The sequence below is a fragment of the Scyliorhinus torazame genome, chromosome 14 (genome assembly GCF_047496885.1).
Source record: "Scyliorhinus torazame isolate Kashiwa2021f chromosome 14, sScyTor2.1, whole genome shotgun sequence".
NCBI classification, from domain to species: domain Eukaryota; kingdom Metazoa; phylum Chordata; class Chondrichthyes; order Carcharhiniformes; family Scyliorhinidae; genus Scyliorhinus; species Scyliorhinus torazame.
The window spans coordinates 48,649,469-48,666,237 of record NC_092720.1 but is presented as its reverse complement, the minus strand read 5'-3'; the positions used below and the strand labels follow the sequence as shown (position 1 = coordinate 48,666,237).

The following is a 16,769-nucleotide window of genomic DNA, read 5'->3' as shown; positions in this document are numbered from 1 at the left end:
GGCGTGCTTTAAGGGCTACCTCGACACGGCCGCCGATACCCCCCACGGAAGGATAAAAGATGCATCTCCTACTCTCACGGTCAGCCCTGGGATCTACCCTCTTATCGAGGAGGCGGCGAATTATGCTGCCGCGATCGAGCTGCTAGAAGGACATTATATCCGCCCTGTGAACCAGGTCTATGCTTGTCACCTGCTGGCGACTAGGAGGCAAAGCCCCGAGGAAATGTTGGAAGACTTCTACCGGGCGCTGCTGGTGCTGGGCCGAAACTGTGGCTGCCCGCTAGTTTAGGGGAATGAGCACACGGACCTTTTGATCAAGGATGCTTTTGTGGCAGGTATGACCTCCCCCGATATCTGCCGAAGGCTCCTAGAAATGGACACGCTGGGACTTGCAGAGGCACGGGCCCTGGCCGGGTCCATGGACGTTGCCTATAAAAACGCGCTGTCCTTTGTTCCCGATCGCGCGGTGGCCCCCTTGGCTGCGTGGCACCCCGTAGCGTCAGCCCCTCAGACCTTCCCCCTGACCCCGCAAGCCTGCGCACTGAGACGGCCCGCTAACGCCGCCGGGCATCGCTGTTTCTTCTGCGGGCTGGCGAATCATCCCCGCCCGCGCTGCCCGGCCCGCACCGCCACCTGCAAAAGGTGCGGCAAGAAGGGCCACTATGTGGGGGTCTGCCAGGCCCGCACCGTGGCCGCGGTCTCCAGCGACTATCGGCAACCCCCCTTTCAGGCCCCGACCGCCCAGCGCTCACCGCCACCCCCCTATCCTAAGGCCACGTGCTGGCCCTACAGTCCAGGAACCTCCCCGTCTCCCGCTGGCAAGAAGTCCTCCCGGTGGCTCTCCACTCCATCCGGTCACTGCTCTGTACAACCACAAATCAGACACCTCACGAACGTCTCCTTGTTTTCCCGAGGAAGTCCTCTTCCGGGACCTCGCTCCCAACCTGGCTAGCGACACCTGGACCCATCCTGCTTCGGAAACATGTGAGGGAGCACAAGTCGGACCCGTTGGTCGAGAGGGTCCACCTGCTGCACGCCAACCCTCAGTACGTCTACGTAGCGTTCCCTGACGGCCGCCAAGACACGGTCTCCCTTCGGGACCTGGTGCCCGCCGGGACCCCACGCGCACCCGCACCATTGCCCCCACCCCCACCCTCCCCACAGCACCTAACCAGAGGGTCAGTACTCCCACCGCTCCTGCCTTGGCCCGAACACACACCGACCCCCTCTACAGGCGCCTTCCCCCCCTGTCCACCTTTTGCCCCAACAGCGCCGCCTAGGGGTGACAAAGCTGCCTGGGAGGACGACATCACGCTCCCGGAGACGCAACCGCCGGGACCCTCATCAGGATCACCGCCGAAGTCCAGACGCTCCAGAAGGACGACCAGGCCACCCGATCGACTGGCTGCTGCACTATGAACACTTTGTTATTACCCTCGGCATCACAGTACCTCCATACCTGGTCATACCATGCGAAAGGCGACTATTAATGCTGGCCATCACCCCGCCGGGCTCTTTTTTAACAGGGGGTGAATGTGGTAATACCAGGTATTGCAGTAGCTGAGAGGTGGATAACCATTGGTTAGACCCAGGAGTCTACCATTGGCTGATGTACATAGCTCCACCGTGAGAGGCGGAGTATAAGAACTGGTGCCATCCCAGCAGCCTTCACTTTCTGTATCGAAGCTGCTGGGGAAGAGTTCTAGCAGATTAAAGCCTTCAGTTATGAATCACTTTGTCTTGAGCGTAATTGATTGCGCATCAGTAGGATTACGCAAACCCAGGCCAAATGGTGGGGGGTGAATGTAATGCGCCATGAATACAAGGTCCCGGCTGAGGCCGTACTCATGTGTGCGGAACTTGGCTATAAGTTTCTGTTCGGCGATTCTGCGTTGTCACGAGCCCTGAAGGCCGCCTTGTAGAACGCTTACCTGAAGATCTGACAATGGATGAACGGACATCATGCGACAATCGCCAGGCAGGAATGTTCCCTTCCACTCGGGGAACATTTCAGCAGTCAAGGGCATTCAGCTTCTGATCTTTGGGTAAGCATTTTTGACTTTGTCTATATATATGTTTCTGGAATCTACCTCTTCATTCACCTGAGGAAGGAGCTGTGCTCCGAAAACTAGTGATTCGAAACAAACCTGTTGGACTTTAACCTGGTGTTGCAAGACTTATTATTATTATAAACTGGGGAGTATGGAGTGAGACACTACGAAGAGTAAATGCAACCTTCTTGTGCGCAAGGGTGAGCCTGATACAGTTCAAGGTCGTACATAGGGTACATATGACTCGGACAAGAATGAGTGAGTTCTTCCAGGGGGTGGTAGATGAGTGCGAGGGGTGTGGGCGGGGACCAACAAATCATGCTCATTTGTTCTGGGACTGCGAGAAGTTGGTGAGTTCACTCCGTTAAGGATAGCGGGGGAGGAGGTTGAGCCAGACGCTCCGGTGGCGATATTTGGGGTATCGAAGAGGCCAGAGCTGATGGAGAGGAGGAAGGCCAATGTTGTGACCTTCGCCTCTCTGATTGCACGGTGATGAAATCTGTTAGAGTGGCGGTCAGTAACGCCACCAGGGGCAGCGGCCTGGCTGGGGGACTTACATGACTTTCTTCAGCTGGAAAAGATCAAATACGAGTTAAGGGGTTCAGCGGAGGGCTTTGAGGCAAGGAGGGGGCTGTTCGTGGCCATGTTCGAGGAGTTGTTCATCGTGGAGGATTGGGCTAAGGGGGGGGAGGGAGATGAAAAAGGGGGGAAATGTATACAAACTATACTTTTGTGTTGGGAGATTTTTCCCCGAATTGTTTATGTTTTGTAACCTTTTATATAAATTGGAAATAAAATACAATTAAAAAAGGAAGTCTTACAAGATCCTTGGGTTTATAAGTAGGGGCATAGAGTATAAAAGCAGGGGAGTGATGCTACACCTCTACAAATCATTGACCAGACCACAAATGGAGTATTGTTCATTTCTGGGCACCTTATTTAAGGAAGGATGTTAAAGCCCTGGAGTGAGTGCAGAGGGGATTTAGTAGAATGGGGCATTTTAGATACAAGGAAAGATTGGAGAAATTGGGCTTGTTTTTAAGAGGCGACCCTATTGAGCTGTTCAAAATTCTGAACAATTTTGACAGGATAAAGTTGGATATTCTGTTTCCATTAGTTGGTATGTCAGTGACGAGGGGTCACAAATTCAAGATGGTCAGCAAGAGAGTTAAGAGTGAGATGAGGAGAAACTTCTTTACTCAGAGAGTTGTTGGGGTTTGGATTGTGCTGCCTGGGAGAGTGGTGCAGGTGGATTCCATAGGAGGTTTCAAACTAGAGCTGGATATATATTTGAAAGGGACACATTTAGAGGGTTGCGGAGATCATAATAATCGCTTATTGTCACAAGCAGGCTTCAATAAAGTTACTGTGAAAAGCCCCCAGTCCCCACATTCCGGCGCCTGTTCGGGGAGGTCGTTACGGGAATTGAAGCCGCGCTGCTGGTATTATTCTGCATTACAAGCCAGCTGTTTAGCCCACTGTGCTAAACCAGATAGGGATGGGGATTGGGACTAGCTAGTTTGTTCTTTTGGGTGCTGGTGCAGACATGATGGGTCGAATTACCCCCTTCGGTGCTGTAAATAACAACAATAACAACAATGTCAGCCAGAATCTGTGGACAGAGAATCAGAGTTATCGTTTCAGGTCAACGGCCTATCATCAGAACTGAACATCTTTGAAATGGAATAATTGTTAAGCAATCATAGAGATGGGGTAAAAGGAGAGAACTGGGAAGGAAAGAACAAAAGAGGAGGTCTGTGGAAGGAAGGCTGGAGTGATGAAAGAGCAAAGGGAACAAGGCAAACGGGGGTGATAATGGAACAAATAAGGAAAGAAAATATGAGTCTAGCGGAGGTGTAAATACTCACAGAATCATGAACTGTCTGAAATTTTGGAGCAGTGATTATGATCTGAAATTGTTAAATTTCATGTCAAGTCTGGCTTTCTTTTACCAGTGCCAATTTGGAGATCATTTTTCCTTATCCAAATCTGATACATACAGCAGAGATACAGGTAGAAAAGGAATGACAGTGTGCTATGGTCGCAATCATAAAGGCAACGTGCTTATTGGACAAAGGCAAAAAGGACTCAGGAGCAGTGAAAAAATGAATGTGGGGCTTAGTGGTAGCATTCTATGTTAGGACCTTTAGAGAAGACGCTCCTGGAGCATGATTCGGTGTGTACCACACAGCTGATCGATATAGCAGACGGAGGTAGGAACTCCCGAGTGGACAGACAGTCAGAGGACAGGCCGACCCCAGCCATCCAGATGGGTTTCTGGGCTTCTGGAACGGTCAGTTCCATCGATCGCGGAGATGCAGTCGCAGAGCCAGGGACTACATGAGGGGTTGTCGGCGAGCATCCGACACCTGTAGTTGCAGGTGGAGGAGTGCAACCGCATGCAGGAACAGGAGGTGTGCCGGCCATGGGTGGCACCCAGGCCAACACCGCAAGGGTGGCATCTGTGGTGGAGGCCTGGGGTCAAGGGTTTCGGTCAAGGATCAGCATGTCCAAGACACCCATACAGCCGGTGTCACTCTGCAGAACCAGGGGCCAAGGTGGGTGGTCAGTGGGGTGCGCAGCAAGATGGCAGTCTTGCAGGCTGCGGCAATGGCAGGCCGTGCCTGGATACCCAGTCCTGTGAGGGGTCACCCCAACCCTGCGGCCTTTCACGCCCCCTGGCCCTGGCAGATGCCCCCTCACCCGCAGCCAGCCCTGTCAGTGTCAGGACCGGCAGACCATGTCCTACCTCCTCTCTCTCCCTCATCAGCCGCGGTGCCTGTTCCTTGATTTTTAAAAGAACAAATGAACCCCGCCGCAGGGAACTCCCCCCAGTGGAGGCAGAGATTTGCAGAGGCCCCAGAGAATACCAGGTCAGGCCCGTTAATGAAATGCAAACAACATTTACTGTACGGGTGGAGTAGAACGCATTGACGCCACTGTCGAGGCACCGAAGAATAATGATTTGGTGTGAAACCAGCGCCAGCCACCATTTCGCCTCCAAAACCGACCATCCACCCAATCACATTTTGTCAGTCAACTGTGAATACTTAAAGGGTGTTAGCACCAGGGAAGCAAACACACCTGCAGATACACTAAATAAAACCGGTTTAACACTGTCACGCACATAAATGACAGGAAGTTAAAATGTTTAAACAATAGGAGACAGAAAGAACGTTGTAACTCCACCTCAGAACAAAAATATATAAATGACAACCAGGAAAAAAAGTTTCAGCCCGAGCATAACTCGGTAACCTGTCATTTCGTTTCAAGCGATACTGTTTCTACAGAAAGAGCGTTTGAGAAGACAGAAGTGTACGGAGGCTGGGTACAAGATGTGGCTTTACTTCATTCTGTTGTTTGCGGTGGCTCAGAGGCCATGCAGAGCAGGTCTCTGTAAAATGGGTAAGAATTAACTATTGGAAACTGTAAAAATGCCGTTACGTCTTCGGTTTTCGGAACAGCGCTTCTGAGAAGTGTACTGAACATTGCTCGGGAATGTTTAACCAGCCAGATCACTTTTCATTTGTGATAAATAATATTAGTCATTCATTGAACAGTCTTAATTCCTCATTTTGAGATTTCTCACCAGTCTGCAGTGGTTTGGGTAATTTTTGCATAATATCTCGAAAGCCTATATTGAACACACGGGAGAACAAATTGAAAACAAATGTTTTAGTGAAGATGAACGGACGTGAGGTGGTTTTGAAGTTCTTGGTGAAATTGTTTCTGTCCAGTTATTTACTACTGCAATTTTTGGCGATTAGTTTCTGATGGGATCAACTTTGATTTATTCTATTTTTTATTATCCCTTCGCACCTGAGAGTGTGAAGGATCCGAGCCACAATATAAAGTGTCCAGTCACATTCAACCGAGCGCTGTTCAGAAGCAAACATGCTCCGGACACCGAATATCGGAATTGGCGCCAGAAAATGCTGCAAATTCTCAGCAGGTCTGGCAGCGTCAGTGGTGAGGGGAACCGCTCGAATGTGTCAGCTCCAGGATTTAAAAAATCAAACCTAGAAACTGGAGCAACGGTAAGCAGAGAGGCAGGAAAGAGGGCGTGTGTGTATATAAAAAAGGAAACGTGTATGTAATAGGGAGGACGGGGGAAAGTAATTAAAGAGCGATGATGGTACAAGGTAGAAGGAGATGGTAATGGGACAATATGAAAAAAAAAGAAAAAGGATCCAGGGGAGATGTGAATGGGGATAAAACAGAATAGCACCAACAACTACTGTCCAATAAAAAAAACAAGCAGTGGTCATGATCTGAAATTGTTGAGTGCAGCGTTGAGTCCGGAATGCTGTAAAGTGCCTAATTGAAAAATGTGATGCTATTCCTCAAGCTCGCATCGAGTTCCACAGGAATGAGTGTAGGAGGCTCACAGCAGGAAGGTCAGAGTAGATGTGGGTGGGAGAATTAAAATTGCTGGTAATCGGTAACTCAATCACACCTGCATCTTGAATGGCAGTTTTCCACCAAGTGGTCACCCATGCTGCATTCGTCTCCCTAATTTGGAGCGGACTGCATTGTGAGCAGTGAATGTTGTGTAAAACTTGAAAGAAATACAAAACAACACCAAGAAGGAATGTTTCAGGTTATAGGAGAACAGGGAGGAGGTAAAAGGACATTGTGGTGATATGCCTGTGAATAATATTGTTGACACTCAGCAATGTGACCTCCCACCAGCAGGTGACAGCTAACATCAGTCATATGACATCCGGCTAGCGGGAGTTGTTAGTATGGCGTACACGAGAACAGTCGGGTAGTTCCAGAGCAACCTAGCGTGTATAACATTCTGTATGTTATCCTTCCCCATGTTAACTAATAAGACATCATTCTAAGTAAGCCATCAGCATGTATGAATCGATGGGCCGAATGGCCTCCTTCTGCACTTTAAATTCCATGATTGCAAGGTCAAGACAACAGAACACATCAGGCAGGTGTTAGTAAAGTACTTAGAAAGGATAGAAGATGTTGGGGATTTCTTAGAGGACCAATGTGTTACATACATCGAAACACAGAAGCAGCAGTAGGCCATTCGGCCCTTTGAGCCAGCTCTGCCATTCATTCTGATCATGACTGATCATCAAATTCAATACCCTGATCCCGCCTCCCTTCCCCCCCCCCCCCCCCCCCCCATATATAGCCTGATCCCTTGAGCCCCAAGAGCTATATCTAATTCTTCTTGAAATCACACAAGCTTTTGGCCTTAACTACTTTCTGTGGCAGCGAATTTCACAGGTTCACTACTCTGGTGAAGAAATTTCTCTCACCTCGGTCCTCAAAGGTTTACCCCTTATTCTCAAACTATGACCCATAGTTCTGGACTCCCCCACCATCGGGATCATTCTTTCTGAATCTACGAATCTACCCTCTCTAATCCTGTGAGAATTCATAAGTTTCTGAGATCGCCTCTCACTCTTCTAAACTCCAGTGAATATAATCCAAACTGATTAGTCTCTCCTCATAGGACAGTCCCACCATCCCAGGAATTAGCCTGGTAAACCTTTGCTGCACTCTTCCATAGAAAGAACATCCGTCCTCAGATAAGGACAATAAAAATGCACACAGTACTCCAGATGTGGCCTCACCAATGCCCTATATAATTGCAGTAAAACATCCTTATTCCGACACTCAAAACCCCGTCGCTATGAAGGTCAATATACCATTCACCTTCTTTACTTCCTGTTGTACCTGCGTGCTTACTTTCAGTGACTGACGCACGAGGACACCAAAGTCTCACTGAGTATACACCTCTCCCAATTTACACGCATTCAAATAATAATATGCCTTTCTATTTTTTTACATGGATTTTATTCCAAACGTATTCAAAAATAGAAAAACATAAATAAATCGGAGAACATTCTCCACATCTCATGGTTTACAGTTTGTACAAGTTTTCTCCCTTTTCACCACCTTCTCCCCCCATCCCCTCCCTTCTCTACCTCCCCCCGCAACTAACAATCCCTCATACATGGTCATGAAAAGTCCCCACTGGGTCTCAAAGCCCTCCACCGATCTCATCGGTTCAAACTTAATCTTCTCCAGCCGAAGGAAGTCGTACATGACCCCTAGCCAGGCTGCCATCCCCGGCGGCATTGTCGACCGCCATTTCAACAAAATCCTTTTCATGGAAACTATAGAGGCGAAGGCCACAACATCGGCCGTCCTGTGGTGAATGTATTGCTGTAACAATTCACTATGTACATATCTGTATTACGCTGTTGCCCATGTGGGCTCCACCTATGGACCATTGTAAGGTATTACCTATGATGCAGCATGTTGGGGCCTGTGTGGGCTCCGTCCCTGGCTGCACCCCTTGAGGGGAGGTATGAGAGCAGTCGCCCTGTAGGCGGCTCCCACTAACACATCAGTCGCAGGCAGGCATTATTCTAGTTGATTAAAGCCACAGTTTACTTCCACTCCTGGTTTCGTGTGAATTGATGGTGGCATCAATTTAATCAACTACAACGCCAGTATGGAATCGGCCCTCAAACCTGACCGACTGGACCTTGATCCGCAGGCCGCGGAGGCAAAAGAGATTTTTTCGCACTGGCTCCGCTGTTTCAAGGCCTACCTCGCTGCCTCCTCCTCGCCATCCGTCACCGACGAACAGAAGTTGAGTCTCCTCCACGCACGGGTGAGCCATCGAATCTCTGTTCAACTCGAGGAAGCCTCCACCTACGCAGACGCCCTCGTGATACTAGAGCGCCTCTACGTAAGGCCCGTGAACGAGGTATACGCGCGGCATCTCCTCACCACTCGCCGCCCGCGTCCCGGGGAATCGCTGGAAAAGTACCTACGCGACCTCAATGTCCTTGCACAAAGCTGCAATTACCAGGCCGTTACGGCCACTCAATATATGGACTTCGCCATCCGGGGCACCTACGTGGCTGGAGTCAGGTCCAACTACGTGAGACAGCGCCTACTCGAAAAAGGTGCCCTAGACCTTTAATAGACGGTAAAATTAGCGTCCTCTCTGGAAGTAGCGTTCGAAAGCCTTAACACATTCCCGTCCGATCACGTGCCCCCTTGTGGACCCCCGACCAAAGAATACCCCAGGCCTGTGCCGTGCGGCTGCCCGCCCACCATGGGGGGCTACCCTGTTATTTCTGCGGCCAGCCTCAACACCCCCGGTAACGCTGCCCGACCCGGAACGCGAACTGCAGCGACTGCGGGAGAAAAGGACATTTTGCCAAAGTTTGCCTGGCCAGGTCCAAAAACTCGAAATCGCAGGCCCGACCCTCAGACTCACAGGCCCGCAGATCCCGCAGTGTGGCAGCATGTCTGTCAGCTCCGCCCCCCCGGACGCGTCATTGGCCTCGTGTTGTCCGTGGGGGCAGCCATCTTCCAGCCCGCACAGCGTGTGCGACTCACGGAGGCCGCCATCTTGGCCATCCTCGCCCACGCGGCCTGCCACGTGCGATTCATGGGGGCCGCCATCTTGGACATCATCTTCCTCACCGCCCAACACGTGCGACCGATGGGGGCAGCCATCTTGGAACCGCCCTAGCACCTCCGACCACGCCAGCTACCCGCAACTCAGCGCGGTCACCCTTGACCAGTCGCGACCCAAACACCTCCGGAGCTCTATGATGACTGTCCGGGTAAACGGACACAAAACGCCCTGCCTCTTGGACTCCGGGAGCACGGAGAGCTTCATTCATCCAGACATGGTAAGACGCTGCTTACTCCCAATCTTCCCGGCGCATCAAACCATCTCCCTCGCTTCCGGGTCGCACTCAGTGCAGGTCGGGGGGGTGCACTACCGCAACCCTCGCAATACAGGGCGTCGAGAACGCCAACTTTAAATTATATGTACTCCCCGACCTCTGCGCTCCTCTTCTATTGGGATTGGATTTCCAATGTAACCTCAGGAGACTAACCCTGAAGTTCTTCGGGCCCCAACCCCCACTCACCATATGTAGCCTCACGACCCTAAAGGTCGACCCGCCCCCGCTCTTTCCAAATCGCACCGCCGACTGCAAACCAATTGCCACCAGAAGCAGGCGGTACAGCATCCAGGATAGGACTTTTATCAGGTCTGAGGTCCAGCGACTCTTGCGGGAGGGAATCATCGAGGCCAGTAATAGCCCCTGGAGAGCCCAGGTGGTGGTCGTCAGGACCGGGGAAAAGAACCGGATGGTTGTAGATTACAGCCAAACCATAAACCTGGTACACGCACCTCGATGCGTACCCCCTTCCCCGGATCGCAGACGTGGTTAATCAGATCGCGCACCAACGGGTGTTCTCCACGGTGGATCTGAAGTCTGCGTACCACCAGCTCCCAATCCGCTCGGGGGACCGCCACTACACGGCTTTTGAGGCAGACGGCCGCCTCTTCCACTTCCTCCGGGTCCCCTTTGGCATCACGAACGGGGTCTGGTCTTCCAAAGAACGATGGACTGAATGGTGGACCAGTACGGGCTGCGGGCTATATTTCCATACTTGGACAATGTCACCATCTGCGGCCATGATCAGCAGGACCACATGCCAACCTCCAGAGATTTCTCCAAACCGCCCGAACCCTTAACCTCACTTACAACAAGGAGAAATGCGTTTTCCGCACAACCAGACTAGCCATCCTCGGCTACGTCGTGGAAAACGGGGTTCTAGGACCCGACCCCGACCGACTCCCCCTTCCCCACTTCCCCAAGGCCCTGAAAAGTTGCCTCGGGTTCTTTTCATATTATGCCCAGTGGGTCCCCAACTTTGCGGACAAAGCCCGCCCACTAACAAGGCCACCATCTTCCCACTGGCGGCTGAGGCCCGCCAGGCCTTCAGCTGTTTCAAGGCTGATATCGGCAAAGCCGCGATGCGCGCGGTCCGTCTCCTTCCAGGTGGAGAGCGACGCATCAGAGGTTGCCCTCGGCGCTACCCTCAATCAGGCAGGCAGGCCAGTAGTGTTTTTTCATGAACCCTCACCACCTCTGAAATTCGACACTCCTCAGTCAAAAAGGAAGCCCAAGCCATCGTGGAAGCCGTGCGGCACTGGAGGCACTACCTCGCTGGTAGGAGGTTTACCCTCGTCACCGACAAATGATCAGTAGCCTTCATGTTCGATAATACGCTGCGGGGCAAGATCAAGAATGATAAGATCTTGAGGTGGAGGATCGAACTCTCCACCTATAATTACGATATAGTATATCGTCCTGGGAAGTTCAACGGACCCCCAGATGCCCTGTCCCGCGGCTCATGCGCCAGTGCGCAAGATGACCGACTATGAGCTATCCACAATGACTTCTGCCACCCAGGGGTCACCCGGCTTCTGCACTACATCAAGGCCCGCAACCTGCTCTCCTCCACTGAGGAGGTCAGAGACATGACCAGGGACTGCCAGATCTGTGCGGAGTGTAAACCACACTTCTATCAACCGGATAAGGCCCACCTGGTAAAGGCATCCTGGCCCTTTGAGCGCCTCAGTATCGATTTCAAAGGGACCCTCCCCTCCAACAACCGCAACACATACTTCCTCAACATCATCGATGAGTTCTCCCGCTACCCCTTTGCAATCCCTTGCCCCGCCATGACCGCGGCCACCGTCATTAAAGCCCTTCACAGTGTCTTCACCCTGTTTGGTTTCCCCACGTATGTTCACAGTGACCAGGGCTCGTCGTTCATGAGTAACGAACTGCGTCAGTACCTGCTCAGTAAGGGCATCGCCTTGAGCAGGACTATCAGTTATAACCCCATGGGAAACGGGCAGGCGGAGAGGGAGGACGCGACGGTCTGGAAGACTGTTCTCCTGGCCCTACAATCTAGGAATCTCCCAGTTCCCCACTGGCAGGAGGTCCTCCCCAACGCACTACACTCTATTAGGTCCCTACAATGCACGGCCACAAACGAGACCCCTCATGGCCGCCTATTTGTTTTCCCCAGGAAATACACCTCAGGGGCCTTGCTTCCATCCTGGCTGAAGACACCGGGGCCTGTCCTGCTCCGCAAACACATCAGGAACCATATGTCCGACCCCCTGGTCGAGAGGGCCCAACCCCCAGTACGCATACATCGGACACCCTGACGGCCGACAGGACCTGGCACCCGCAGGTTCCACTACCCCCGCCACCCCATCTTACCCCGCCCAACTTACGCTGACCAGCGCCCCCGCCCCTACATGGCACCCGCACCCCCTCCTGCCCGCCATTCCCCCTTCACCGACCCACAGGAATGAAGCCCCAGAAGGCACGCTCCCGGGGTTCACGTCTCTGCCCGCACCGGCGACTTCACTACCGATGCCAGCTGACTTCGACGCCCGGGCCAGCTGCGATACCAGAGCTTCGGCGATCACAGCGCACAATCCGTGCGCCGGACAGGCTGAACTTATGAACCCTTCACCCCGCCAGGCTTCATTATTTTAACAGGGGGTGAATGTGGTGAACGTTTTGCAGTAACAATTCACCATGTACATATCTGTATTACGCTGTTGCCCATGTGGGCTCCACCTATGGACCATTGTAAGGTATTACCTATGATGTAGCATGTTGGGGCCTGTGTGGGCTCTGGCTCCACCCGTTAAGGGGAGGTATAAGAGCAGTCGCCCTGAAGGCAGCTCCCACTAACAGATCAGTCGCAGGCAGGCACTGTTCTAGTTGATTAAAGCCATAGTTTACTTCTACTCCTGGTTTCGTGTGAATTGATGGTCGCATCACTTCCCTCCATCAGCTCTGGTATTTATGATACCTCAAAAATCGGCACCATAGGGACCGGCCCGTCTCTACCCCACAATCTTTGCTGACATCCCAAACACCTCCTCCCGGTATCTCTCCAACTTCTCACAGTCCCAGAACATATGCGCGTGGTTCACTGGTCCTCGCCCACACTTCTCACACTCATGTACCATCCCCTGAAAGAACCCACTCATCCTCGTCCAAGTCATATGCACCCTGCATACCACCTTAAATTGTAACAAACTCATCATCGCACACGAGGAGGTCGAATTCACCCTGCACATCACCTCACTCCTCACCCCCCCATCCTATCTTTCCCCCCCCCCCAAACTACTTCTCCCATTTCTCCTTAATCCTCACCACCTGTGGTCCCCTCCTCCCCCAGTCACCTATATATGTCGCCGATCTGACCCTCCGCCTCCACGTCCGGGAGCAGCAACCGTTCCAATAAGGTCTACTTCGGCAGGTTGGGACACCCTCTCCATACCTTCCGCACAAAGTGTTGCATGTATTTAAATTCCCTTCCCTTCGGAAGCCCTACCGTCTCCTGCAGCTATTCCAGACTTACAAACCTCTCCTCACCCTCATCAGCCCGACCTCACTCCACCTCCTATACATGCCATCCATTTCCCTGGCTGGAACCCGTGGTTCTCACACAGCAGTGTTAGCACCGACATCCCCTCCATCCTAAAGCATCTCCTCAACTGATTCCACACCCTAAATGTGGACTGCATGACTGGGCTCTCAATATACCTCCTCAGTGCAAGCGGTAGTGCCCCCGTCACCATGGCCCTCAGGCTCAATGCCCTACAGGACTCCTCCTCCATCCTAACCCACTTTAACCCCTCTCCTTCTCACCACCGCCTCACTTTCTCCACATTCACCGCCCAATAATAGTGCAGCAGATTTGGTAACGTCAATCCTCCTTGCTGTCTCTGTCTCTAGCAGGACGTTCCTCACCCTAGGCACCTTTCCCGCCCATATAAAGTCCAAAATCGCTGCGTCCAGTTTCCAGAAAAAGGCCTTCAGAATGAAGTACGGGAGGTTCTGGAAAATAAATAGGAACCTTGGCAGGACGTTCATTTTTTTCCACCTGGACTCTCCCCGCCAGTGTAAGTTATAACATGTCCCATCTCCTAAAGTCCTTCTTTATATCCTCCACCAACTTTGTTAGGTTCCATTTGTGTATAGTCGCCCACTCCCCCATCACCCGTACCCCCAAATACCTAAAGCTATCCCTAGCTACCCTGAACGGCAACATCCCCAAATTGGCTCCCCACCCACCTTATTCACCGGAAACACCTTGCTTTTTCCCACTTTCAACTTATAGCCCAAGAAGGTCCCAGACCTCTCTAAACCTCTGGGCAGCATGGCAGCATAGTGTTTAGCACTGTGGCTTCACAGCACCATGGTCCCAGGTTCGATTCCCTGCTGGGTCACCGTCTGTGCAGAGTCTGCACGTTCTCCCTGTGTCTGCGTGGGTTTCCTCCGGGTGCTCCGGTTTCCTCCCACAGTCCAAAGACGTGCAGGTTAGGTGGATTGGCCATGCTAAATTGCCCTTAGTGTCCAAAAAAGCTTAGGAAGGGTTATTGGGTCGGTGCAGACTCGCTGGGCCGAATGGCCTCCTTCTGCACTGTATGTTCTATGATCTATAAGCCCATAATTCTCCCCATACTCTCCAGCAGGTCTGAGACGAAAAGCAGCAGGTCTTCTGCGTACAGTGACACCTGGTGTTCCCTACTCCCCCCCTTGTAATCCCCTGCCACTTTGCCGATCCCCTAAGGGTCATCACCAAGGGCTCTATCACCAGCGTAAACAACAACGGCGACGGTGGACACCCCTGCCTCAATCCTCTATGCAACCCCAAGCTCCGTGAACTCATCTTGTTTGTCCATACACTCATCTGCCACATACAGCAGATCCACTACGCCACAAACATCGGACCAGAACTTTGAACAGCTAACGCCATTCCACCCGTTCAAAAGCCTTCTCCACATCCATAGAGACCACTACCTCCAGTTTTGGTTGTGCCTGAAACTGAGGAAATTCTGAAACACCTTCTTTAGCACCACGTCAGCAGTATTTTCTTCTTTGTTATGTATATATTTGCAAATGCCTCCAATCAAATATTTTTAAAATAACAATCGTTCAGGTAAAATATACATTGCTCAACATAGATTTTATACAAGTTCACCAATGAGCCAGAGATGATTATACAATAAGTGATGTGAGTCACAGGAGTTAATCGAATAAATAGTTAAATAGATGAACCTGACCAGATCCACTAATCAATTCAATGGTTGTACAGATTGTGGGTAAGAATTCCAGAATTGGGAAACTTTAGAAAGCATCACTTGAGATTCTTTGGGTGAATTCTATTGTAGATTCCTTTCCTCTTCATTTTGTTGCCTCTCATTTTGGTATTTCTGTTGTGCATATCTAGGTTTTATGTTTTACTGTGGGTGGGATTTTCCACTCCACCCCCTCCATGCTGTATTTTCTGTCAGTGGCCCGCATTTCTGTGAAATTTTGCAAAACCCTGCACCCTCCGCCACCAGGGTTCCGTCATTGGCAAGACTGGTAGACCCCACTGGTGGAAAAAGCCGGAAAATTTTGGCCCTTGTGTTTACTACAGCTCATCAAAGTATCATCTTATTGGAAAATTAAGCAAAACAGAAAAATTATAGCAGAGGCAGAAAATCCCACTGGTTCTTGAATATGGGTCAGTGCATTGGCTCCAAGCAGTTGCATAAGAGCTCTACTGCTGCTTCAGACCAGCATTGCACAAACTTACTTTTTAACAAAATATTTTAATTCATCATTTTAACATTTTTATACCAAAGGTACCCGCGCCCCACCTTCCCTCCACCCCTCCCCACTGTCACCCCCATTCTTTGCAAGCAACTAGGTCTCCAAAATGTAAAATGAAAACCCCCCATCTCTGGCGGAACCCCGCATTCGCCCCTCTGAGGGTAAATTTAACTTTTTCCATGGACAAAAACTCCAGCAGGTCCCCCAGCCATGCTGAGGCACTGGGGAGAGAAGCTGATTTCAGCCCAACAGGACCCTCCTGCGAGGAATCAATGAGGTGATGGCTAAAACGGCTGCCCGCACTCCTGTCTGCAACTCTGGCAAGTCTGACACCCCGAATATGGCCTCGAGGGCACTCGGCTCCAATTCCATAAGCAGAAATTCAGACATGGTGCTAAAAGCCACTCCCAACTTCGGGCAGGACTAGAACATATGGACATGGTTGACTGGGCCCCTCCCACACCGCTCGCAACTATCCTCCACCCCCTCAAACACCCAGCTCATCCTCGCCTTTCTTAAGTGTTCCCGAAACACTACCTTTAGCTGAATCAACCCCGCACAAGGTCGAGGCATTGACCCTCTGCAGCACTTCACACAATAATCCTTTATCCAACCCCATCCCCAGCTCATTCACCCACTCGGCCATAATCATTTCCATAAATTCCTTGTCCTCCTCCATAATCCTATCATAAATCACTGAGTTGACACCACACTCCAACCCTCACACCGACAGCACCTCCTCCAGCAACAAGGGGGACGGAGACATCGGGAAACTCGGGAAAGCCTTGTGAAATTCCGCACCTGAATGTACCTAAAGCCCTCCTCACACTGCAGCCCATACTTCACCCCCAACTCCTCCAAACTTGCAAATCTCCTGTCCAGAAACAGATCCTTCATCTCTTTTACACTTTTCTCCTTCCATTCCTGGAACCTCGCTTCCATCCTCCCTGGCTCAAACCCATGATTGACCCATCAACATGAAGTGCTCTTGAAATTGTTCGCAGATCCTCAGCGTGGCTCCCACTACCGGATTCCTGGAATACTTCCATAGGACTAGCGGCAGCGGCGCCATTGCCAGCGACTGCAGCTCCGACCCCTTACAGTACCTCGTCCCGATCCGCACCCTCGTAGCTTCCAACTCCTTCCTACAGCCCCACACTTTCTCCGCTTTCGTCGACCACTAATAGTGCAACAGATTCGAAAGAGAAAACCACCTGACTGCCACCCACTTTGG

General features: G+C 51.4%; 1 protein-coding gene across 1 annotated transcript in view; it reads left to right on the top strand.

Annotated features, from left to right (window-relative positions):
* The first annotated feature begins 5,305 nt into the window (after positions 1-5,305).
* The window catches only part of LOC140389026 (uncharacterized), a 63,140-nt gene continuing 51,676 nt past the window's right edge, over positions 5,306-16,769 (top strand). Inside the window, exon 1 of the mRNA XM_072473192.1 lies at positions 5,306-5,456. Within this exon, the coding sequence (XP_072329293.1) occupies positions 5,387-5,456 (70 nt within the window). The 5' untranslated portion in view covers positions 5,306-5,386. The remainder of the gene's footprint in view (positions 5,457-16,769) is intronic.